We start from the raw sequence: 27,455 nt of genomic DNA on the forward strand, positions 1-27,455 counted from the left end.
TGGTTATTCGGTGCTGTAAGGTATGCAGCTGGATTCTGATGCGGAAACTTTGTCGCATACCATCTTTCTTTGTCATTTAGACCTGTTGCGCTTTTGTCTTTAAGTTGCCCAACAAACGCCAGACGTAAATATGGTGGTAGAAAAGTTGTGAGTATGTAGGAACAGACATGTATCTGCTAACACTGTGCACATGTCAACATATAACCAGTTTCATATTCCTGGAAGGTCTTCATTTCAGGGGATCATCAGAGGATCCAGGTGTCCATCACTTTACAAGAAGAACTAGAAAAAAAATTAAGTACTGGATCAATATATAACTGCGGGACTTTTTGTATCATAGTTCACATTTTTGCTGTTTTCAGGCCTAAAATCAACATGGCCGCCTATAACCAAACACCACATGGTATTTTTACACAAAGATTATTCTAAATTTTGTATATACAACTGAGTAAAATTGAAAGATATTTAAGAAGATATTGTAGTAAACCTGCTGACATGCCGTAAATCCACACTTGACTCACACACTACTTTGTATTAAATAACTCAGAAAACCTTGTAGTCTTTTCTTCAGGAGGAAATGACATCATGTGGAGCAGGTATTTTGGTAATTGGTAACTTAGTTGAAAGTGATTTCTCAGACACAGATACAATTTATTTTCCATATAAAATTTGATATTTTGGCAAAAAATAAATATCTGTCATGATTATCTCAACTTAATAAAAAGAACTCAAATCAATTTTTGAATAAGCTCATTTTATTATTGTTTAGCTACTTAGAAGGTGGTTGTTATTAAATTCAGATGATTATTTTGTCGATATTTTAGTGATGTCCAGTCATTTTGAACATAAAACATTCCTTTTTTTGGCTTTTAATAAAAATATATGCAAGATATATACCATGGAGGTCAAATTTCCTCAAATATTGACCCAACTAAAAAAATACAAGACTACAAAATAGAAGAAGAACTAATAGAAGAAGATTTGGACTGAGAAAAATTATAGGAAGAAGTAGTATAACAACTAGGTGAAGAAGTATGGGCGAAGAATTACAAGAAAAGTCAAGCTACTATAACAAGAAAAAAACTATGAGAACAAGAGGTAGAAGAATTCAAGACAAAGAACTTCTTTGAGGCCCTCAACAGACTTCACATTTGACCATATCAGAAAGTGACTAATTATCTGGAACCAGACGTCCCACTGGTCCTGACCGTTCCGCCAACAGCTCAGCAAATATTACATCAGGCTGTTTCCCAGCTCTTACAAGATGCTTTCTGAAGTTGAAAGATCATCTCTGTGTTATTCCTATGCTGAGGTCAGGCTCCAGATAAGTTTGAGTAAAACCTAAAAAAAGAACCACAGTAAGAGAAACTATGGGAAAAACTAGATAAACTACAGAAGAAGACCTACAAGAAGAACTAGAGAGAAAAAAAAGCTGTGAGAGCATGAAGTACAAGCGCTACAAGAAAGAAACATGATGGCAACGGCCAAGAACAACTACAAAAACAAAAGAAGAAAAAGAACTAGAAGTAGAAGGATTATGGGGAAAAACTACAAGAAGACAAAAAAACTGCAAGAAGAATAACTATGAAGACAAGAAGACAGACACAAGAAAAAAATGAAGAAGTACTACACAAAGAAGAACTATGAGAAGAAAATCTACAGGAGGATGGAAGGACATTATGGCAACTACCGAGAAAAACTACAAAAAAGAAAAACTACAATAACTTGACGAGCCCTCAGTAGATGGCAGAACCACGCCCATGCATGATACTCTGCATCTATTTTGATCATCCTACATATATCCCTTCCTATTTGATCTGCTGACCTCTAACTCCACAACTGAGCAGGGGACCTTAGACTGATCTTCAGTGCCAAGTTTGATTATCCTGACTTCAGCACTTGCAGAGATATCTGACCGGACATACACACACCCACCCACATACATACACACTTATCCAGCCAGATACCGAAGCGAATGCAGTAACCCTGCGGGCGTACGTCAGGCGTGGTTAACTAGAAGTAGAAGGATTATGGGGAAAAAACTACAAGAATAACTACGAGAATATCTTACTAAGAACTGCGAAAAGACAGACATACAAGAGCAAATGAAGAAGTACAATACAAAAAAGAACTATGAGAAGAAGAAAGAGGATGGAGGGACATGATGGCAACTGCCAAAAGAAACGACAAAAACATCAATGAAGACAAAAAGTAGAAGAACCACAATACAAACTACAAGACGAAGAAAGTGACATGATGGCAACTGCTAAGAAAAATTACATGAAGAAGAACTCTAAGAAGAAAAGAAATTATGAAAACAAGAAAAAGAAGAACTGCTAGGAGAGAAGGACACGTTGACAGCTGACTGTTCAGACTGTAGTCAGATTCAAAACGGTTGCAGAACTGCAGCTTATTTTGGAGGCAAAATATATTTTTTTTCTTGCTGGATTCTGCTGTGGGTTAAATGGAGACTTGCTGAGCTTTGCTTAAAGTGCATCGTTTGTCTTTGTCGTCTAAAACTGAATGAAATGAAGCAGTATTGTCTTGCTCCATAAACTACTGTCAGAATCTTGTCTTTATTCATTTATTGGCTCATTCATTCAGTTTCTTTCAGCCTTTGTAGCGTATAATGTTCAGTGTGAGTATTACAAATCAAATACTTCATTGTTCTAACTTATAGACATTCCTTAATAGGAGAAAGACAAATATCTTACATAACATGACATAACATGAAATACAGCTCAGTACAAATTAGGCCAGAGTACAAAAAAGTTTGGATTTATATTTGTCTTTATCAACACCAGATTGTGAGGATTAAACAAAATGCTGAGGTAAAATGGAAAAACAGATAAAAAGGTTTGTCCAGAATCACTCTGAACAACAAATCTGCTGCTTCAAGAGTTCTTCTCTTGTCAGGTTGAGCTCCCAATAAACCTGCACACAACATGTGAGGTACTGTTGAAATATCCAGAGGGGTAAGATGAATCTGCGTGAAAGATGAGACACTTGTTATTCTTCACGACGCACAAAATGTCATGTGAGCTTAGATTTAGTAAGATTCCTTCTCCTGAACTTGGGACAAGAGGAGCGCATGGAAAATGTGTAAAGTGAGCCAGCTCATGGTCTGATTTCATCACGGTAAACACGTCAGGATCTGTGTACGTGAATGGAAATAGATAAACTTATGGAGTTTATTACAAATTAGTTGAAGGCTGTGTGGAAGCTCCACCGCCGTTCATAAACCTGTACAGCTGATAAGCCGAGTGAAGTCATTGATTACAGGTAGACGATGACACTGGCCAAGTTCAGGCCACTGTGAAGCCCATTTTCACAAAAAGGGGAACACGTTTATGAGCTGCAGGGTTGTTTTATAATGTCACATGAAACTATTATTCCACATTTGTCTGTGAGGTAAGATCTGGAACTAGAGCTGATTTAATCATCCATATATTGCACAATACTCAAACTACTGAAGGAGAAAGTCTAAATGCTGCTAATTATTCTAAGACGAAGTTTAAAGTGTCCTTTTGGGTGCATGAAAGTTAATTATTGTGTCAAATTATTATAATAACAGACAGTTAAAAGGAAAAATCTGGGCCCACTAAATTTGGAAAGCTGAATAAAGCTGCCAAGAAAGAGTTGTCTTCAGTCTTTTCACGGCTTTCTGTGGGCGTTGTAAAAGCATTAAACTGAATTTGTCTGCCTTTAATCAAGCTGCTGCCTGCACTGTAAAAAAGTATTTCAAATCATTCAAGGTTTCTTCAGTGAATCAGTCAGCAAGTGAAATATAAAATCATCAGATTGATTAAGATCATCTCCTGCGCTATTTATTCAGTCATACACATTAATTATTAATTCTTATCTAGATGACTTATTGTAGCATCCTACATAGCTGTGTTGAAGAAATCCTATTTGTTGTGGCAAAGCATATAGATGTAAAGTAAAATGTGTTGTGTGGTCTTTTAAACTGTTTTTCCTTGTTTAATTTTGTTCATAATTCATGTTGTTCCTTATTTACCTTCAGGTTAAATTACTGAAGCTGTGTCACCACGAGTGCTACGTAGACTTGTTTAGTGTGATATTAGAGATGCATTTGTTAAGGGAAAGTCAAGTTGTCCTGCAATCTCTATTTCAAACATGAAGTTGCCAAAAACTGCAGTTCCTCAAATGGCCGCTTGAGGCCGACTCTAAGCGTGAGTCAATCCCTACAGAATTCCATGTTAAAATGCCCAACTTTAAAAGCAGGAATAAACATGTTTAGAGCCTCGTGCAAAAAGCCGTTTTGATTCCTGTCTGTAAAATCTCACTGTATGACAACTGCAGAGAGGATGAACTTGTATATTTATCACCTGTTTAAGAGTTTAAAGATGCATAACTAAGGGTGTGGTGGCTTTAAGTGACAGCATCAGCTCCGCTAACGCACCACTTCTTTGCTTATTTTTGATGTCTTAGAACGAGTAAAGATGGCAATTAATGGAGATATCCCTAAGGGTATGTCCATCTTTGTATACAGTCTGTTGTATATGGCTTTTAATTGTTTATTTAAAAGTATTGCTGGGAGGAATTCATTAGTTACTAGATTCTACAGGCTTGCTATCAAAAGGTAATTTAACTCACTGTTTATAAGTAATTTAGTTGTCTAATGAATTGGGACAACTTTGCCAGACTTCTTTGAGTATGTTAAAGCAGTGGAGTGAAACATGGCCTTAAATCTACCCCCCAAAAAGGACAGCAATTAGTCCCATTTATTTTACTGAGTATATTCTACAGGTTTTTATTTTTTACAGTGGGCTTCTGTTGCTGGAGGTTTTCTCAGACCCGCCTCCATGAGCTCACTTGTGCCCACAGGACTGTGAGTCTGTCTGCATGCGTCTGCAAAAGCATTTCCAAATGACAAAAAAACTGAAGCTAATGAAAGCACATGGAAAAGGTGCTTTAGGATTTATTTTAGGAGGTCTGAGTGGAATAAGAGTCAGCTGACTGGCGGCTCTGTGGCTTGTTACATAATGCCAAACTCCAGTTACATTTTTTCCTTTGTCTTTTTTTTTTCTTTTTTAGAGAGTGAGCCACATCGTACCCAAAATGGAAACCAATTACTTTAAATATATTAGAATACACACACATATATATAATTAGAGTTGTACTGGTTTAAATAAAGTCATTCACCTCACATTATAAATTTGCTTTATTCATCCACATTCCAGCTTTTATTAGGTAAAGCAGCTGCCAGGAAAGCATCGGCTTTAGGGACATCTTTAGCTCCACAATCAGCTCAACTGCACCTCATCTCCTCTTTTCAAAGACAAATTTCTTTCTATCCATGCTCTCTGCATCAAAAGAAAGTGGAGAAAGTGAATCCATACAATCAAAGCTGAGTGTTTTCTCCTCTGTAGGGACAACAGATTATTTCTTTTTAACTGGAAAGCACTTTGGTCACTTTGAGTGTTGTAAAGTGCTCTATAAATAAATTTTGATTGATTGATTGAACAGATAATAATTCCTGCAAATGTCTCCAAGAGTTCTGCAGGCATAGTGGCAGCATTTTACTGTTTTCATTTAAAGTTAGTAATAAAAATCTGAGACTGTGTCCAAAATCCCTCCCTTTTTGCTGCTTATTATACTGCATAGATCATTGTTTTATCTTTCCAGCATTTTATGTGAGTTTCGGTTCTTAGTGATAAATGTATGCAGTATATAGGCCATTAACAAAAACCATCAGACACGAGGATAACAAAGGATGTTTAGACAGTTGAAAATTTTGAAAAGCTAGAAAGTTTTGGCGATGTCATTGCAAACCCTGATTAGATGACTTCATATCAAAACAAGTGAATAATCCGTGCAGATGAACCTCCTCTTAAAGCCCTAAACTTTTATCTAAGTCTGACCAAAACAAACATCATCTCCCTTTGGATGAAACATCTGACATTGATAATCATGACTCAAGCAAAGAGGGCACAACATTTTCTTTACTGATTTATTGCACATCATATCGGTATGAACAAGTCTGATCACAAATGTGCAGCTTGGGCCGCTGAATCAGGTTCCAGAGGTTAGGTTTGTCATCGTTACAGAACTTAAACAGCCTCTGACAGTCAGAGTCATGCTGCCAAAGACGTAACTCCTGGGATTTAAGACTTGCTTCCTGACAGCTTTGCAATTAACATCTCTGCTCTCGAACTCTAGGATTTATTTCCATGTTGATGCTCAAGATCATGAAAATATTTTAACGTTTATTTAAGTTTTGATGTCAATAACAGCATTCAGCGGACTTTTTTAAGATGTGTATGTGAGAAAAGTATAAGCCTTAACGGTGGTAGATATGCTTATTTGCCTTCTTGCCAAAGTATCATGAGAAGATCGATGCCGTTCTCATTTCAGTCGAGTGAACGTGAAGCTTAGCTGAGCATAAAGACTTAACCCTCGTGTCGTCCTGCGGGTCAAAATTGACCCGTTTTAAAGTTTGTAAGCATGGAAAAATAAATCTATTTTCACAGTGAAACTTCTGATGTCCACATTTTCAACATTTTTGGAAAATCTTTCAATATTTTTTGGTGGAAAAAAGAAATGCTAAAAATGTTTCTTTAAGAACATTCACATAAAAATCAACCAAAATCCAGCGAATTTCGCTGGATTTTGGTTGATTTTTATGTGAATGTTCTTAAAGAAAATATTAGAAGTTTTACTGATATATATGTAATCACTTTGGATATTTTTAGGATTTTTTTTGAAGATTTTACTCATTTTTTTGAAAATATTTACAAGAATTTTCTTGCCAAATTTGGGGGATTCTTTTTAAAATAAAACTTTTAAGGGAAATTTTTAAGTAATTATTGGAATTTTCTTCCTGAAGGTTTTTGCAAATTTTCAGAAATTTGGGGAATTTTTTTGCTGAATTTTTGGGATTTTTTTCAGACAAGGAAACAATATTTTTGGTGCCTGTAAATGAGGACAACAGGAGGGTTAAAGCAGGGGAGACGCTGAGCCAGACTCTGCTGAAATGTTAAAAAGTCTATCTAACAGTAGCCAAGAAAAAAATCATAACATCAAAAGTGTCATCGTCCATCAACTACAATGTGCGTGCATGCATGTTTTGTTGATTGTTAAAAAGACATTCATTTACAAAATATATACATTTTGCAGGATGAGCAGCTGCTGAACAGACTTGCATGTATAAAACACATGAAGAAGTCGCTGAGCTGCTGGAGTTCCTGCTGTTTAAAAATTGTGATTTTTGTTTTGTATAAAATAATTAAAAATCCACATCAGACAAAGGCTGATGTTGAAGTTTACGTTGCAAAGTCTGACCAAATTTTTAATCAGGGAAATGTTCTTAAAAACTGAATAAATGCTTCACTCCAATAGCCAAAGCTGCTTATTTCGACTAAATATTCACTCTCTAGACTTTCTTAAAAGTCACAGTTCATGGTGCATCATGCTCCAGCCATGAGCAGGTGTCGAATCTCCACATGCAGCCTCAAAAGGCAAAATTATAGCGCCGCTGTAGTTCTCTTTCTGCTTGGATGGGATTAAGCACAGCCACAGTGAAAAGGTCTTTTCAGGTTTCCATTCTGAGCTTGGCTCCTGCTCCTCATCAGCTTAGCCATCAGTGGTTCTCGTGATTGGGGCGTGGAGGAGGCCGTGACGGAGGAGGTGCTCTGCAGGGAGGTGGGCCTTGAGGTGGAGGCGGCAGGGAGCCGGTTGGTGACGGAGGCACAGACACGGGGCTAACGCTGGCCGGAGGCAGGGCTCTGGTGGGAGGCGGCGTGTACGTGGACGAGCTACTGGAGGACGGAGGGGGAGTGGACGGCAGGGGTGGGAGGGTGGAGGTTGGCGACGGGGGCAAGTGGAAGGTCTGGTCGCCCTCTGACGGACGACGCTGGTAACTGTGGGGCAACGTGTAGACGGGTGTGGAGGGGTGGTTGTAGATGGGGTAGCGGGGAGCCGGGTAGGATTTACTCCGGGTGAAGTTGATGCACCTGCCCTGTATTCAGACAGTAAACACAGGTCAGTGGAGACGGTCGATTTCTGGACTGCAAGATGTAAAGAAAATCTATACAGTCATGAATCTGCCCTCAAATCTGCTGTGGCACAGAGATTGGCAGGTTTGGAGGGTACAGCTCTCAGCAGATGGAAAGAGGAAATTCCTCTTTTAGTGAGTGTCATGGAAGAAAACAGCATTCCTGCCAGCCGAGCTGAAGGAGGCGGGCGGCATCGAGTCCTAATGACTTCTGCAGACCCGATCGCTCCTCCAGACAATACCTTTGTCCACTGACTGTGACATTTAAGAATTTCTTTGCTGTTCCTGTGATTTGAAACAGCTTTGACTTACGAATGTTTAGCTCATGGACTAATGTCACGCAGATAAGATTTCAGCTTGATTTCTTTCTGCTTTGTTATTTGATTCGAAGCCGGATGACTTCGCTCCAAACTTCCCTTCTTCCTCATTTCCACAGCTAATGAAGTCAGACTCTAAAATCTCAAACGTCTCTGTGCCAAAAAGTTGCAGTAGTTGCTTCACAATCTTTAATAATTGCTTTGTTTTGAAGGCGTGTGTGATGTTTTTCGTTACTCGACAAAGGCCATGTCTCACCTTGTCTCCAGGATAAGGTCGCATCACAGAGACTCTGTCGTAGCCTTTCCTCAGAAACACCCACAGAGCATCCAGTTTACCCTAAAGAAAGACCACAGATGACAGCACAGTAAACATACATTGTGATTGCATATCTGTGTGGCAAAGAGAAACAAGTACAGTAGCTACAGGAATGAAATGTCTGCCACTCTGTCTCTGCACCACTTTTGCTCCAGATGTCTCCCTCTTTGCATAGGTAGCTTTGTATAAAAAAAAGACAGGCAGATAAACAAAGAAAGTATTTTGTTAGGAATAACATCCACTCAACAGATTCCATATTCAGGGGTTAGCTCAGTCCATGTCTGGTTCCTATTACTATCCATCCAGCTGACTAATATGTGAGGAAACAAATCTTATTAACTATTTCCTGGTAACACATCATTCCCAGAAACACTAAAATGACTCTCGGTTACGGTGGAGCGACACCTCTGTAAGGAAGAGGACGACATGACAGAAGGGGTTTCAGAGCATCTGGAAAAAGCATCGGCTGTATAATACATATGTGATCCATGCCTTAGAATATAGTTTATGGCAGTAATGCATCTCTATGACAACTGAGAAGGACCATGAGGGATGTTTTAGAGCTCTGGGAAAAGTCAGCATTAGAGCTAGAATGTCTTGTCAAAGCATGTGAGTTAATATTTAGTAGGAATTTAAAGCCGTTTCAGAGGTTTAATGACAAAAACACTTTAAAATACAAGCTGGTTACATCTGCAGACTGATTTAGTAAATGATAAAAGCGAATAAGTGGAGCACCTTGATGGGAGTGTACCACTTCTGGGGACGCATTGACTTGTGCATGTGGTAGTGAAGCCGTGGAGGAGGATCGTACTCCTCTGCAGGCATCACAACTCGAGCGTTTTTCGCTTTTTCCAGTTTGGCTCCTTCTTCAGTTGAGCCTTTGTCCCCCCAGCGGACCTGAACAGAAACAGAAGCACTGGGTTACAATCAGTGACAGATAGGAGCAATCAACTTAAAGTAAAACTGGAATAAAAGTACTATTTAGCAGATAAACCACAGCATTTGGTAACATCTTCAATGGAAACAAGCGTGCCAGAGTTTTAGGGTCATTTGCGATGTATCATTGTTGACATTTTTGCTGTTTTCAGGCCTAAAACCAACATGGCCGCCTATAACCAAACACCACGATATTTTTACACAAAGATTCTTCTAAATGTTATATATACAATTGAGTAAAATTGAAATTGAAAGTTATTTATAAAGATATTTTAGTAAACCTGTTGATGTGCCATAAATCCACACTTGACTCACACACTACTTTATATTAAATAACTCAGAAAGCCTTGGAGTCTTCCAGTCTTTTCTTCAGGAGGAAATGACATCATGTGGAGCAGGTCATGTGATCTGGAATCAACACACTTCGTTGAGAGGTGTTTTTGTAATGGGGAACTTAGTGGAAAGTGATTTCTGGGACACAGACACAAGTAGTTATTTTCCATGTAAAATTTGATATACTGCCAAAAAGGATCTGTCATGATTATCTCAACTTAATAAAAAGAACACAATCAAAAACATTTTTTGGATAAGCTTTTTTTTATTATTGTTTATCTAATTAGAAGGTGGTTGTTATTGAATTCGGACGGTTATTTAGTTCACATTTTAGTGATATCCAGTCATTTTTTATTAATAAGTGATTGTTTCCATAATAAATAATTCTGGAATTTGTAAAGACATGATCATAATAAACATAAAAAACATTGTTTTTTTTTTTAACTTTTAATTAAAATGTTTGCAAGATACATCCCATGGACTTCAAAAGTCCCTCAATTATATATTGAACCTTTTACTGGTGGCCATGTTCAGCACGACCGGCTCTAATATGGAGAAATGTATGTGAAATTAGTGAGAATCCATATTTTATAAGATAATGGGCAGATAATTAAACCTTCTGGATAAAATTCCTTTGCTTTCATCTTTTTTTTTTTTTTTTAAAGAAAATATCCTCGTAGCTTAAAAAAAGATCAACTATCAACATGTGCAGTTTGTTAGCTGCTTTATTTGGATGCTGATAATTCCTCAGTTTACATCAGTGCCAGCAGGCTGGAGTCAGAAAGCTGCTTAGTTTAACAATCTGTGACCACAGTTTAGAGATCACTTTTCACAGATTTTCTTTAAAAATGTGGCATTTCCTGAATATTTTAACTTTGATGTCGTCTGACTTTTCCTCCCATCATCCTCAGCTGGAGTCTCTGTTTAGTGCAAATTTTTAAAAAAAAATGCTTAGAAGATGATCTTAGCAAACATACTTCTCAGCATGTAGCAGGCTAATACTGTTAGCATGTACATGTTCATAGCATCACAGAGCTGCTGATAATAGCTGCTTATAATGTAGATTATTTCATTTTGAGAAAACAATTCATTTTATCATCAGTTTTGGCATGCAACATCTTTACTTGTTATGTAACCCTGCACATTCTCAGACACTGGAAATATCTCCATTACTTTTTTATTACTTTTGCAATTCCTTGGATTTGTTACACTTGCTGTCTACTGATTTGCTTTTTTCATCTTTTTATTGTTCTTCAAAATTTTTCCACATGCTAGTGTTTACTGTTATGCACCAAAACACCAAGTCAAATTCCTCATATGTGAAACTTACTTTGGAATAAAACTGATTCTGAATCTGACATTCACATCTTGGATAACAAGCGCTGTGAGATGATATCATCACATCCAGGAGAACCCAGTTAAATGATTGCAACTGCTTTTGTAGCGACATATCTTTCTTTTCCATTTGAAAATACTTCTCTTTTCTTTCACATTCAGATGCTTGTTGCATTTCTACATTGGTTTTAATTAAACCCAGTCAACTGAAATCCACAAAAGTTAACCTCAAAGTTTAACTGTGTCAATTTATGACAAACTTTTTGGATTTGGCTTTTTTCCCTAAACCTCTGAGAGAAAGTAGAGCATTTACTTTTGAACTAGTTTGACGCAAACCTCAAGTCAAGCAAGAGACCCGCTGACACAGACTGGGTGCCTTCTCAAAGGTAAAGAATGTCTCTTTTTTTCTTCTAATGCAGTTGCCTTGATGCTGAGAGAGTCACTAAAAAAAGCTCAAATGTCAAGAAGGAGCCGACACGTTGAGTGAAACCAATGCTGTCCAAGCAAACCTTGGAAGTTCATTACTCAAATTCACACTTTTGCAGCTGCCACAAGCCATGAGGACTTTGACTTGGCAGGAGAAGCACATAAATGAAGCTGTGCATATTTTCCATCGCTGTGTTTGGAAGCAGAGCAGCTTCAAGGCAAAATCACAGCATAAACTGCTCAGATTGCACCACCACTTTCTAAAGTGCTTCACTCTGCCACGAGGACTTCTGTCTCCTTAACCTGGACATCTCTTGATCTTCTTGATCCGAGGATGTCTCAGTAGGATTTCTACACTTCACCTCCAACAAACTGCAGCTCTCAGGCATCGTGTTGCACAGGGATCTGATGTCAGGCAGCTTTTTCTTATTCCACAGCAGACTTACTGACTACCATCCTGTCCCTGAGCTTTGTCTCACTACTGGTCTTTCTCACAAACAGAAATTAGGTTTGCTTTTTGTTCTTCTCCCTCAAACTGCTAAATTAAAGCCACTCAACTGCTGTTTAACAACCACAAACAAATCTTGCAAAGCTCTGACCCTTAAAGCTCCTCTTCTCTTTGATTCTACCAAGGATTTCTGCCGTCCTTGCACTTTACTGTCCAGATGGCCTCAACTTAGCTTTCTCTGGCTCTCAGAACCAGTCACATCAACAAAAGTGACTCAGGCTCTTCCAGCATGGACTTGCAAACTCATCTCTTCTAAGGAATGAGTTGTTTCCGGCTTTTTTTTTTTGTTTTCCTGCTGCGCTAGTGTTTGATCTCATTCTCATATTTCAGCATTTAACTTCAGCTCTCACTCAGCTGACTGCTGGATTCAAGTTTGCCACGTGGTTTATCTGTGAACTCCAAACAGAATCACTATAAAACAGCATAACCAGTACCAACCAGTATGAAACTAGATGATATCAGACACTAAGGCTAAGAATTATTGCATGATAATGATTATTTTTTTGCTTTATTCACACTTTACCTCCATTCTCTTAATGCCTCCGACTCCACGGCCTCCATAATACGATGCATCTACTGTGGGCCACCTCTTCTTTGGAAAGCCATCCTCATCATCCTAAAGAATGCAAATAAGTAGCTATTTGTCGCTGAGACGAACACCATTATCGAAAATTTGTGCAAATAAAGCCACTTACGGAGATGTCTTCTATTACTGGAGGAGGCGGCTCATGAATGACCTGTGAACATTAAAAGGAAAGAATATAAACTCCAAAGGCCTTTTATAGTCAAGTTATTCTAGTACGAACAGCAAAAATGCGTGATAAAAGTTCAGATTTAATTTCCATTGTCGTACCACTGTGCAGCAGAGAGGCCAGAACCACCACAGCAGGGCAATGGTCAGCAGCAGCAGCAGGATGAGCAGAGCTATGGCCACAAACGTCCCATCAGACTGGAAGAAAAAGGAGATACTGGGTGTTGCATTGATATCCGTCGCTACGCAGATGACAGCCAGTTGTACACACGTAACCCCGATACCACTGATGTTTTAAAAGGCGGACGTTCATGAATTTCATGCAGCTGAATGGCCTCAAATCTGAAGTAATTAGAACAGCTTTAACCCCAGAACTCTTCTACTATGGAGCTCTTATCAAGTAATGTTCATACTTTTGAGTCTGAGTTGTCTTCTAATGCTCAAACAGCCAAAGTCATGCCTCGCCTTGCTTTGCCCAGATAAGACGGCTAACCAAGATCAGGTCATTCCTCTCCACTGCAGATTTATAAAAGGCCATTCATGCTTTCATCTCCCTCAGACTGGATTATTGCTGCATTTTATTCTGGTAGCAGCAAGCGAAACATCCAAAACTGCACTTAATTTAAAATGCTGTTGCAAGGCTTGTGACATGCACCAATAGAAGCATTCAGTCCTAGCTTCCCTTCATTGGTTACAAGTAAGTTTTAGAATTGATTTGAAGATTTTACTGGTTTCTTGGATGATCATGTAACTCTCTATGAGTCTTATCACTGCCTGAGATCCTCCAGCAGGGTTCTATTAACACTTCCAAACTCGTCACTTGGACCAAGGACTACAGATGGAAATTAGCATGATGCTAAATCTGGTGCAGCCATCTTTTTAATGTAACTGCACGCTGTCCTTTTTCAAATAAACAGAAAGAAAGAAAGAAAGAAAGACTAAAGGTGACCAACTCTTTTCTGCACAGGTTCCTCAACTATGGTTAGATATTTCTAGCAGGCAGACTCCTCTCTTAAGTCTTTTCTTAGCATAGCCAAACCATTTTGCAGCACAGAATCGATTATCATTCAGGGAATGGTTAGTATTTCTCTAAATTAATCACAATTATATTAGGCAAAGCTAAGCGAACGATGCAGAGACCCTTCAAAACTGATGATGAGTGAATTGTTTTTGGGGAACATTTGCATGCAGGGAGGCGAGCACTGTCGTTAATATGACTAGTTTACTGGAAAAAACTAGCAGAGCTGCCTTACTGCAAGATCCAAATCCTCGCCAAAACTTGGAGTTTTCAAAGTGGTAGGTGGCTGCGTGGAGGTTGTTGTTGTTGTTGTTGTTGTTGTTGTTGTTGTTGTTGTTGTTTCCTGCCGTGAAGTGGACTTTGATAACATAGATAGTAGAAGAGGAGGAGAAAGTCGTGTGAAATGTTGGCCAATGGCAGACGTCAGAATAGACAGACCAATCTCCTCTTAAAACTCACTTTATTGTATGTTTTTTTTGGAGGTTAGTATTTGTTGTATTTAATTTATTTTATCTTGTCATATTTGATGTTTTGGATCTCTTTTTTGCAATATATGTTTTTGTTGTATAGCTATTTGTTACTATTATTATTATTTTATGTTATGTGCAGTCAATAATAGAATATTTCCAGTTTCACTTTCAAGCAAACACAACCAACATTTTACATGCAGAGGACAATATGGATTAGTTTAACGTTTTACAGCATCTTGTCGTGTCAAGGCCACTAATGGAAAGCAGCACACTGTGGCAGACGGTCAAGCAGACATATGTGAGGTTTGGAAGTTTAGAAACTGCTGATTCACACAAGAACAAAAGAGCTGTCGGGTTTCTGTGATGCTCAAAATCTACACAAGGTCAGCAATCACCTGCAATGTGGACGTCAGTGTCTAGACTGAAGTTCGTCGCAGACTTTTTAGCCATGAGGTGATGTGTGAGCTCAGTTATTTTGGCCCCCGTTGGTTTTCATTGTACTTACACAGGGAACTGCAGTGATTGTGACGGAGCTCGATATGAAGCTGAGGCCGTTATTCATGCTGACGTAGAGAGTGGCAGACCTGCAGGAGTCATAAGAGCAGGGGTGTCAAACTCATCTTAGTTCAGGGACCACATTCAGTTTGATCTGATGTGGGCTGAACCAGTAAACTCACAGCATAATAAGCTATAAATAATGACAACTCCAAATTTTTCCTTTGTATTCGTGCAAAAAAGTACATTCTGAAAATGTTCACATTTAAGGAATTATCTTTTTGCAAAACACTATGAACAACCTGGAATTTCTTCAGAAAAATAAGTTCAATTACAGCAATATTGTGCTTCCGTTTTTCATTTACACATTACAACTTACAGATCACAGAGTGTCTACAGAGGAACACAACATTTAGTCATCCAGAACTGAACTGTATGATCAAAACGACAAAAGTCAGACAAAAAAAGACAAAAATTATACAAAAATATTACAAAAATGACACACAAATGACCAAAAATGAGACAAACAACATGAAACAAAACAAAAAAGAAACAAAAAGTTACAAAGTGACAAAATATGGACATACGACAAAACTCAGACAAAAAAATTACACAAATGAGACAAAAAAATGACAAATGCGAGAAACAAAATAACAAGAAGTAGAGAATAAACACAAGCGAGAAAAAAAGGAAACACAAAATGACCAAACATGAGATGAATGACAAAAGTCAGACAAAAAAACAACAAAAACAGGACAAAGTAATACAAAAATGAGACACTAAATGACAAAAGAACAATGGCCAATATAATATTTTACTTTATGATCAAAGCGACATATCATGGTCAGGAAATTACTTTAAATTTATAATTTACAAATTTGTACTTTTCTGTAATTTTTACACTTTACGAAGTCGTCCTGCGGGCCACGCTGGACCCTCTGGTGGGCCGGTTTTGGCCCACAGGCCACGTGAATAAGAGAGTAAATGTAATGTCTCTCTAACTCTATAAATATGACACAGTAAATCAGCTGACACGTGTTCAGTGTGGTTGTAGATTAAAAATAATCTTTCCTGTTTCCATTTTAAATTTTAAGTGATAAAAATGCAATTTAAAATCCAGTTTGTCATGCAGGAGCTGCTTATAATATCATTAGAAGTGCAATAATGTGCTTTAAAAACTGTGGTGTTGACACAAAAAGTATTCAAAGATGCAACTTATTAGAATGTTTCCGCTGCAGTCTTTTCGGTCTAATATAAACCAGACAGCCTCGTCTGAGAAAAGCTACAGTCATCACTTACATTCCCTCTTTTTCCAGGACTGGAGCTGGACATAAAAGATAGGTGTCTCTCACCACCAAAGGCCTCTTCACTGTGGAGGTAGAATTACCAGAATTCAGAAAGGTAAATTAGAGGGCATTTCAGAGATGAAAGTGTTACAAAGGAAAAGTTTGTTCCACAGTTCTGAAACTTCAGAGGATTCATGCTTTGAAATATATTTTTTTGTTATTAAATTCCTGGACTTCCTCTCCTTATGGAAAACGAAGCAAATGAGGGAGGGTTGTGGTTTATTTACCCTGGCTGAGTGAGTGTCTAGTGTGTGTGCAAAGACAGTACTCGTCCATGATGAGATCCACATTCCTCTGTAGACATCTGAGAAGCGCTGAGCGTTATACCAGCTGATTCCAAGCAGAGCAACATGGCGCTGATGGTTTTCGAGGAGGGTGATGGTTTAAATCATTGTTGCCCACAAAGAGCAGCCGTCCCCCACCCGTCCACGTCCGTACGGCCAAAATAAACTTGGCACGGGGCTGTAAATGTTTGCTGAGAGCAGCTCCACTTTACAATAATGTGGTGGACGGATAACTGTTTGCTCTGCTTTTTCACATATGCATTAACATTCTTCTTGCTTAGTCTGTTCACACTTTGCATTTAAGATGTAATAGCTAAAGAATGACATCATCCAGACTGTAAGATGACTTTAACAGAGTCCTCCTCAGTCTGCACTTTGTCTTTTATTCACCACCAAAACAGCGACATGTTCCACTCCAATAAAACCATTTTACACGTTCCCTTTGAACTGAACTAGGCTAGCTGTTTCCCTCTGCTTACAGTCTTTATGCTAAGCTAAGCTAACTGGCTACTGAATGTACTGTAGCTTCATAATTACAAACATGAGAGTGTTTCATTCTGCAAGAAAGTCCATATGAATTAAGTGAATGTACGCCCTTGCATTCTGTAATTCAAGTTTTTGCAATATCACCGCTCAGCTTTTACATTTCTAAGCTTTTGCACAACTATGCACAAGTCTACAGATGATTTAGAATTAAGTGCTCAAAAATGCATCACTGAGTTTTTGTTGTTGTTGTTTTGCTGTATGGAGGCAGAACTGCACAAAAAGCTGTGTGACATACACTGCTTGACCAAAAAAAGTCACCACCTGGACTTAACTAAGCAAACAGGTAAGATCCTCCCATTGGATAATTACTGCAGTGATGAATACGTTTCAGCTGCAACAACTTCTTTAACCCGAGCTGACCATGACAGAAGACAACCATGTCAGAAGACATGTCCTGTGGTCATGGAGAGGACGTTGATCTGTCTCAGAAGGGTCAAATTATTGGCCTGCATCAAGCAAAGAAAACAACTAAGGAGATGAAACTACTAAAATCAGAGTAAGAACCATCCAACGCTTTATTAAAACCTGAAGGATAGTGATGAACCGTCATCTTAGAGGAACAAATGTGGTCTGATGAGTCCGGATCTACTCTGTTCCAAAGTGATGGGGGCATCAGGGTAAGAAGAGAGGTGGATGAAGTGATGAACTCATCATGGTTAGTGTCGACCAGCCTGTGGGGGTTATGGTTATGATCTGGGGTTGGTCAGGTTCAGCAACGTCATGTTCCCAAAGAATGAGGTCAGCTGATACCTGAACATACTGAACGATCAGGTCTTTACATCAGTGGAGTTTTTCTTCCCTGATGACATGGACATGTTCTGAGATATCAATGCCAGGATTCATGAGCCTCACATTGTGAATGAGAGGATCAGGGGGCACTTTTGGGATGTGCTGGAGAAGACTTTGTGCAGTGGTCTGACTCTCCCATCATCAATATAAGATCTTGGTAGAAAATTAATGTAACTCTGCATATAAATAAATGCTGTGACGCTGCAGAATCTTATCAAAATGATGCCACAGTGAATGAGTGCCATACTCAAAGCTAATGGCCGTCCAACAAGATATTAGGATGTGCAACTTTTTTTTTTTTTTTGCCCAGGCAGTGTATTATAACGTTGAAACTATGACACAGCAAATATATAAGCAAACTGTTTATGCATCCAGCAGGTACAGAAAAAGACTCTGATTCATTTGAAGCCACATGAATGCCAACTTGATGAATGCAAGTCCAATATTTATTCTGTTTTACTCCATTTTTGGTCTCCACCAACTCCTGGGGGAAATGTCAGATTATAGCTGCCAAATACTTCATCATATATCACCGGCTTGTTGCTAGTTTTATCGGATTGCAGCTCTGTGTTTGGCTGAACCACTGCAGTGGTAAAACTGCAGACAGTAAAATCAAAACAATGACTTGAAAGTTGCAGTAAAGCTCTGTAGAACCTGGCGCTTCTGAGCTGGGGTAAAAAAGAAAAAAAAAACAGAAGTTCTTTTGTAGTGTGTCTGCCTGGAAAAAAGATCACAGAAGCAAAGTACTCACTCAAAGTCGTTGTGTCATTGATGCGGAAGCTGCAGAGAACTTTCTGCACATCCCGAGCATGAAGGAAACCGTTTCCCTTGACAACCACCTGGAAGGACTCTGTAGTGGGATTAAAATTCACCATTTATAGTTTTTTCTCAAGGAATATTATACAATATGGAACAGTGTATTTTGGAGGAAAGTCGAGGATATATCCAAACTCAATTATCAAATGTAAATCTCACAGGGATTTGTATACAGCAGGGGTTCCCAAAGTCAATAAATCACTCGATTAATATCCTTTATTTAAAAAGCTTGTGTAAACGCTAAAGTGTTTTGGACTATGGAGACATTATTTATATACATGCTGCCTCTGCTTTCTATATTTTAAGTCCAACTCATTGTCCAGTACAGATCACTGTGTACTTTATGGTCTGGTTTCTTGGCCTTCATTCAGCCACACTGGCATATTTCCATTGACAAAACTACACGAGCTTCCTCTCTGTCTGTCTGTCAATTTCCATCTTCATTGTGTAATTATCTATTATTTATCTACAGCAGTTATTATTCTCATTCATCCAACTGTCTGTTCTGAACTTGGTAGAACTTCCTTCTCCTGTTTTGCTCTCTGGTCCTGGAAAAACTTTCAGAACTAAAATAACTTTTACAATTTTGTCTTTCATGGAGAGATCAGAGTTTTGATCAAAAGATGTGTAGCTGAAAAGTGAAACAACTATTTGTATAGCTTTAGTCTCTTGTTTTTTTAATGTGCTTTTCTTTGGTTCTATTTGACTTTAAAATGTTTTGTAGGTTTATATTAGTGTTCCCTCTTGAATAGGAGTCCATTGAAAGCAAGATTTTGACCTCACAGGACTTCCTAGTTAAGAAAAAGGTTAGATAAATGAAAAAAACATATAAATTATAAGTTGGAGGGTGATCTCTGGGTGGCTATCGCCTAAATTAAATCCAGAATGTATTTGCTGTGCTTCAAACATAGTTCCTAATCATCTTAATTGGTGAGTTTAACATCAAAATGAAAGTAACTAGTAATCATTCCCAAAATGTATGTTTGACATAACCTGTACATCTGCTGCTCCTAAATCCTGTATATTTACTCAGTATCCATGGAGATTAGCTAGGTGTATTCTGCTACTAGCCAATATTAGATTGCAATATGACAAAATTTCATCTGTTCCTCCTGTGTGATTCTGCACAATGGTTGTATGTTTCAACCACCTCCAGAGATTTGTTGGTTGCTAGTCGTCAGCATCCTTATTTTAGGGTCTGGAGGCTGAGAAGTTTGGGAACCTCTGGTTTACAGTGCAGTGTTCTGGGGTTTTAGTCCCTTCTTTACCTCCTTCACAGATGCTGGAGGGTTCCACAGCCAAGATCTCAATGCATGATCTCTTCAGGATCTGACAGAGAAAGTAATAGTGTTATAAGCTGAACTAATTAAATTATGTCCTGAGGGATTTAATGCAATAATTTGGATCTTTTATGAGTGTTAAGCGTACCGAGTCGATGACCCCTTGCAGTGCTTGAAATCCATCGTTCACAGGGAAGACGTGGTCCTTACTGTCAGCTATTGTTGACAACTGTCAATAAAAATGACTGAATGATTAAAGTAGCAGTAAGCAGCAATCTGTAAAATGTAAAAAACAACAACAACAAAAGCCCACATTTGAAAACATACAGCCCTCCTCCTGCAGCTCACTCTCTCTCCTTTTTGGCCTGTAAGTCCCTCCCACCAGACTAGCATGAACTTCAAATGCTCAAAAATAGTCAAGCTAAAAGTCAACATTCATTCATAGCTTCATCCCAGATTCAAACCCAACTCTCCTGATTGAAAGTCCTCCATCAAACCTGTTCTGTTACCACGTCCTGTTTGGTGATGTTTAAGCTGTTTCACCTGATCTATGTGAAAAGACTCATGATTGGCTAAAAATCCCCATCAAATGCCAGAAAATGAAGCCAAGAGGATGTGGTAAGTCTGAGTGTGATGTCTACTAGATAGCTTGAATTACAATATACTGAAAGATTCATGCTGAATTTTTTCCCAATGATGCCCAAATAATACTGCCTATCCCAGCTTTAACTGATTCTTTTGTTCACCCATTCGTTTACTGACTGGTTCACCTGGGTTTCATTGAAGTCTTTCACCCCCACACAGTATACAGTGGCACCCAACTGGCGTGCTCTGCTGGCCTGTTTCAAACGAGACATCAAACACAAACAGATAAAGAAACTACAGCCAAACGATGAGCACTCACACTCACTTAATAACTTGTTTTGGCCACGCCTCCATTAGCGAATGTTGCTGTTAAGCCATTAACAGCTGCTGGAAAACATCTGTGTGACACCAAGGCTGTTGATGGATGTAGTTTCTGAGTTTAAAAAGTAAAGCTAATGTGTTTTACACCTGCATTCTTTCCAGCAGCCATCACTCGTCACTAACTAATGTCAAAACTACATGTTTGAGAGGACGTTAATGTTCTACAAACGCAGTAATTGTGTTTTTATGTCACCTCTCTTTGTGCCAGGTCAAACTGATTTTCTCTCAGTTCACCGTCTGTCAGGGCAATGATGACACTGGCTGTCCGGTAGCCTAAAAGACAGAAAACATAAAGTTATGCCCACTTTATCCGATAGAACAGGGGTGTCAAACTCATCTTAGTTTTGGGGCCACAAGCGCGCTGAAAAAATGCAAAAGAAAGTACATTCTAAAAATTTTCACATTTAATGATTATCTTTTTACAAAACATTATGAACAACCTGACATTTCTGAAGAAAATATGTTTGATTTCAACAATATTATGCCTCAGTTTATCATTTACACATTACATCTTATAGATTACAGTGTTTCTACAGAGGCACAACACATTTAGTCATCTGGAACTGAATTATATAGCATTTTACTTTATGATGAAAATGACAAAAGTCAGACAAAAAAACAAAAACAAGACAAAATATTACAAAAATGAGACGCAAAATGAGACACAAAAGCACCAAAAATGAGACAAATGACACAAAACAAAACAAAAAAGTGACAAAAAAATGGACATACGACAAAAACGAGACACAAAATTACACAAAAGGGACCAAAAATGACAAAAGCGAGAAATAAAACTACAAAAAAGTAGACAAAAAGCACAAGCGAGACTCAAAGGAAACACAAAACGACAAAAAAAAAGTGAGACGAATGACAGAAGTCAGGCAAACAAGAACAAAAACAGGACAAAGTAATACAAACATGAGACACAAAAGGACAAAAGGACAATACAGTATTTTACTTTATGGTCAAAATAACTTATGATCAGGAAATTATTTTGAATTTACAGTTTTAGAAATTCACAATTTGCACTTTTCTGTAACTTTTACACTTTACGAAGCAGGCTGCATGTTTGCTACCCCTGCTATAGAAAGCCATGGAGGCTGGAGCCCATTAAAGTGGACCTTTACATCCTGGACAGATTGGCAATTCATCACAGGGTTAACACAAAGAGATACACAGCTAGTCACACTCACAATTACGGCCAATTTAGAATCACCAATTATCCCACAATGCACGTCTTCAGACTGTGGGAGGAAGCACTTAAGAAACCCACGCTGGCACACTGACAACATGCAAACTTCACGTAGGAACGAGCCAAACCTGCACCACCCACTGAGCCACCCACAGCTAAAACTGGAAACAAATCAGTCTCATCAATCATGAATTGTGTTTCTCTCAATTGGAATTAATATTCATTTGGGGGGGAAAAAACTGATGTAAAGAGCAGCTGTGCCTCTGTTATTGTGTCTTACAGTATGAGATGAATCTACCATATGCTTGAATTATGAAGAATTTGAGTTTTAATGATGGGGCAAAGGCTCCACCGTGATTAAGTGTGAAAAAGCAGAAATGTTCTACTCACCATCTCCAGTCCCGTAATATATTTGCTCGCTGGCCTAAGAGAGAGCAGTTTGGAGGCGTCAGTGGCTATAAATTTAAATAGGCCTCATTTAAAGGGTTAGATGCCATACTGGTGTTTAGGGTCACTTATCCATCGACTTAGCAGATGACTTACTCTTTGAAATCCTCTGTGCATGAAGGTGTCTCCGCCCGGCTGCACCATGCTCAGCTCCTCCAGCCCGGCTCGAATCTGCTCTCTGATCATCGACAACAGGAGATGAAATATTGATCACAGTGGAACGACACATGACCGGAGATTCAGAGTAAATCCTATAGATGTGTGTCTGTGCCACCTGTCTTCTGTTAGCGCCATGAGAGTCCGTCCTTCTGTCGAGAACACGATAAAAGACATCCGCAGCTGAGGGCTGGAGGACAAAAAAGAGCACAAGAGAGGATTGTGATGTTTTATAGCTCATTATCCTCTATTCTTGTCTTCACTCTGGTTCTGTGTGGTCGTACCTGATGAACTTGTGAGCCAGATGGTCAACAAAGTAGTAGATCTCATTCCAGTAATGCTGCACACTGCCAGACCTGGGGGGCAGATAAAGAGTTTCTGTGTCAAGCAGTAACTTTAGTTCAAATCACTGGATGGAGACGCTTGAACACAACAACAAACCAGAACTAGAGCGCACAAGCTGCCCCTGAATAAGACACTGAGCTCTGCTGTAAATACTGGCTTTACTTGCACTTTCATGCAGGAGACAGATTTTTAAAATGATCAGAATTGATGTAGAAGAAATGCAGAATTAATAGAGGTTTTACAGACGTTAAACTGATCATGCATGAAAAAAAAAGTTGGAATGTCCTTTGGTTTTTTTGACTGTAGTGGGATCTGACGAGAAATTGCGCAATCCCAGCTCTGGATTTATCTGATAACTTATTACACGACTAGTTAATGGGCTAATTCTTTCAAAGCGTACAGCTTCAGTTCTGCACAAATGACTGTTTTTTAGCATCATTCTGCTGAAACGTTGGTGTATAAGCATTTTAAAAAGAACAGAAATGTCTATTTAACGTTCTTTTTGTGCTGTTTTTAACAAAGTGCAGTGATTTTGTGTGTTTTTGACACCCAAAAAAAACACAAAATTACATTTTTGTGTTTGTGGAATCATTTTGTGACTTTGTCGTCAACCTTTATGCTTTTTAAGGGTCATTTTCTTGCTATTGTGGACTCTTTTGTGCCTGTTTTGGGTTCTTTTATGCCTCTGTGGGCGAATTTTATGCCTTGAGGGACATTTTAATCATTTGTAGGGTCATTCTCTGTCACTTCATAATAATTCTGTGTCTTTTTTGGCTCATTCTGTGCTGTTTGGAAGATGTTTTGTGCCTTTGGTGGGGTTGTTTTGTGCCTTCGTTGACTATGCTTATTTGATCTGAATCATACCCTCAAATTTTAAGTTTAATGTAACAGAGGATAAGAAAAAACAGGAACTCTTTACACTTCAGAGGCTCCAACCTACAATTTATTTGCTTTTTTCACTTGAAAAATTACAAATAAATGGTGAACAATCATAATTTGAACTGTTATATTACTGCTCGTCAACTAATTTGGCAACCAACTAACAGTTTTAGCTCTGATAAGACACAACAAAAGCTTATGTGAGGATAACAGGCATTTACAAATTACGTCAGTGAACTCTTGAGATATTCTTTTGTCACCAATGTATACGTAAATTGTATACAAACTGATAGCTTTTCATTATTTGTACTGATATTTTTGTGTTTGTGGAATGATTTCGTGACTTTGTGGTCAACTTTTATGCTTTTTGAGGGTCATTTTATGCTGGTGTGGAGTCTTTTTGTGCCTCCGTGGGCAAATTTTATACCTTGAGGACACACTTGAGTGTCATTTTGTGATAATTTTGTGTCTTTTTGGCTCATTTTGTGCTGCTTTGGAGTTGGTTGTATCTTCTAGAAGAAAGTGGGTGGCTTTCAGTGTTTGAGTTGCACTTTTTTAATCCTCATTTCTAGATGTTCTTGCTTCCTTTCCAGTCCTGATATTGCAGCAGGTGCAGATTCAGCAATCTGCAAAATAACGCTGATTTTTAAGTGAAGGCCACTAATTAAAGAGAGTCGTGAAGCAAATATGCGGCGTAACCTCCAGCACCTCCTCTACACACGGCTCTGCTGCCGCTCTCCTCCTCCCCTCCCTTCTGTTTTCATTTATTGTGTGATGTGAGTCCCAGTGCCGAGACGGCCAAGAACCCGGGATCTTTGGAACATCTGGCTCTAATGGAGAAAGGGTTCTACAGACCGGAGCGCAGAGAGAGCCGAGGACTTGGATGGTTGGAGCTGCCACTGTCAGAGGAGTGAGGCTGCAGTTTGACAACAGGAATCCCTGCGGTGCACTTTATCATAGCTGAATACATAAACACGTTGCAGAAGAAGATGTCAGGCTGTAAACACACTTTCTGTCAAGTCTCGCAACTTTTAAGTGGTTCGTAGTGTTTTTGGTGAACATTTTTTAGTCATGTATACTTGGCTCTTTGAGGAGAAGGTTCATGAAGCAACACACTGACTGGACACGACCTGTTCAGGAGCTTCATGTTAGCTTCATGACAGTTTAATGGAGAGCGGAATTCAAAACTAGCACAGCATTCAAGTCCTGAGAGATCTGCTCCCGTGTTTATTCAAGAAATTGACACAGTCTTGCAGCAGAGCTTTAAAAATTACTAGACTGACGGGAAAGCATTCGGGAATTTGATAACCAACAATCATTTAAGACTTTTTAAGGCAGCTGCTGTTCTATAAAACTGAATATTTTAGGGTTTCAAACTGTAGCTTGGAAAAAATAATAGATCAGAAAACATCATGTTAAACTCTGGAGACTCTCAGACTCTGAATACTTTTTAATTATGCTAGAACATTAGCCGATAAATAAAACAATTGCTGGGCTTTATAGTGCTCTAGTTGATGTGGATCACAGTTAATTTGATTCTGACTAATGCAACATTATTTATTTGTTTACTCCCACATTTAAAAGAGCAGGAATGGATGGAGCTTTGAAATAGCTGTGACAGTTATATACCACAAGAAATCATCGATAAATGAACAAATCTGATGACTGAAAGAGTGCGTAAAAGTCACTTTTTTAAAAAATTCCCCTTCAGAAAACCTCTCTAACATGCAGCTTTAAGCAGGGAGAGTTCAACAGGTGACCTCATAATAAACAAACACATGTGCCAGCTGCTTTTATGAGGTCTGAGCTCACTTTTGGTAGTCCAGCTCACCTTCATGTCACACAAAACCTGCAATATTCTTTATGTAGACTCTGATATTTACAGCAGTGCAGATTTTTGAAGTGAGCAGTGGTTCATTAATGCCTCTGGAATGCAGCCTGCACCTGTGTCTTCACAACAAACCCCCATGAGTCATGCACAGAACTTTAAAACGCTTCCTCTGTGATCTAGTAGAAGTACTCACTTGTCCAAAACAAAGTAGAGGTCAAATCCTCCGTAGCAGGACGAGCCAGCCTGCCTCCTCTCAGTAAACTGTGCAGCAGCGCCGGCGGCCAGAACCGCCACCAGCAGCTCCACACCGAGCAGGACCTGCCTGCACCAGCGCTGGGACATCACCCCAGATTTAAGAGAACGCTCAGCCTCAGGAGAAGGTAAATATATCTCCAGTTGGAGCTTTTCCTTTGTGACTTCTTCCTCACAGTGCTCTGGTCCAGTCGGCCATGCTGCGAGGACTGATCTCCAAAGCTCAAAGTGCTCTTCTCGGGTTCAGTGTCCCATCTCCTCAGCAGCAGATGTGTGCTGGCAGAGGAGGAGTGAAGCTGGTGGGACTGAGTGCTCGGCTCCCTCTCTCTCCACACTCAATCATCTTAACACCCGGTGCCACGAGTTTGCACATCAAAGCAGATCACACACACATGCACCGGTGTGTGACTTACTGCTTCGTACGGCTGTTTGTCTGAATGACCCTCAGCAGCTTTTAGCAGATGTTTGTTCCAACTCAAGCTTTTCTTTTGTTTGTTTCTTTCACTTGTGTTGAAGGTTTACTTGACTCCACACCTTATGCATCAGTGCCACTTAGTGGTAAACACATGCACCATACAAAACAGTGCACTTCAACATCAAACATGCATTCGATATTTAAATGGCGTGCCACATTAAGAATGCTGTTGCTGCAAAAATTGCAATCACTGCCTTTAAGTTATTGTTGTAAAACTTTTAATATGAATCAGGGTGTGACCCCTCTTTGAGTCATAACAAAAAAATGCTTTGCAGGGTTTTTGTGTAAATGTTGGAGTGACGGATGTTTAAAGAAATCATTAAATTGTGAGCTTCTGTGTAATCTTAGGCTGACTCCTGACTGCACACAGAACTTCTCCAGAACAGGAAAATGAGGCTTTTCATGATGGAGATCAGATACTGAGAGGTGAGGAGCGCTACAGATGGCCAAACACTGCTAAAACTCTCATTTTTCAGTCAACTCAGTTCAACTCAATTTCATTTTTATGACACTAATTCTTAAAGTAAGTCATTATTTAACACATATAATATTTACATAGACAGTTACAAATTTTCAACATTTCTGTTTTTGCACAAATTCAACAGATGATCATTTAGGCGTGCTGTTTGGTGCATTTTGTTACATTTGAACCAAACAGACTTGATGTTTCTCCCAACTATTTTGTCTTTACGCTAAGCTAAGCTAAGCTAAGCTAAGCTACACTGTTAAAAAAAGAAGGAAATCTGTAATTTTACAGAACTTTTCAACTGAATTGCAAAAAACACCATATATTTTTGTGAATAAGCATAAAATTTTATTTTGTGTCAAGACAACTATTTTTTTAATGAAACTTTTTATGAAATGAAGACTTTTTATTCATAAATCTAAAGTTAGTTAGGCTAGCTATGTTCTTTTCCTGGTAATACTCT

General features: G+C 38.8%; 1 protein-coding gene across 1 annotated transcript; it reads right to left on the bottom strand.

Moving 5' to 3' along the window:
- Positions 1-6,666: 6,666 nt before the first annotated feature.
- antxr1b (ANTXR cell adhesion molecule 1b) lies at positions 6,667-26,485 on the bottom strand. The gene is made up of 18 exons (XM_022203894.2): positions 25,993-26,485; positions 23,029-23,100; positions 22,863-22,934; positions 22,685-22,766; positions 22,532-22,565; positions 21,143-21,222; positions 20,754-20,822; positions 20,132-20,212; positions 19,972-20,032; positions 18,639-18,737; positions 16,222-16,291; positions 14,933-15,011; positions 13,042-13,137; positions 12,884-12,925; positions 12,712-12,804; positions 9,386-9,547; positions 8,591-8,671; positions 6,667-7,981 (listed from the first exon to the last, which is right to left on the bottom strand). The coding sequence occupies exons 1-18, from the start codon at positions 26,139-26,141 to the stop codon at positions 7,604-7,606; spliced, it is 1,800 nt and encodes a 599-aa protein (XP_022059586.2). The 5' UTR covers positions 26,142-26,485; the 3' UTR covers positions 6,667-7,603.
- Between the last annotated feature and the right edge of the window lie 970 nt (positions 26,486-27,455).

Source organism: Acanthochromis polyacanthus, chromosome 18 (genome assembly GCF_021347895.1).
Source record: "Acanthochromis polyacanthus isolate Apoly-LR-REF ecotype Palm Island chromosome 18, KAUST_Apoly_ChrSc, whole genome shotgun sequence".
In the NCBI taxonomy this organism is placed as follows: domain Eukaryota; kingdom Metazoa; phylum Chordata; class Actinopteri; family Pomacentridae; genus Acanthochromis; species Acanthochromis polyacanthus.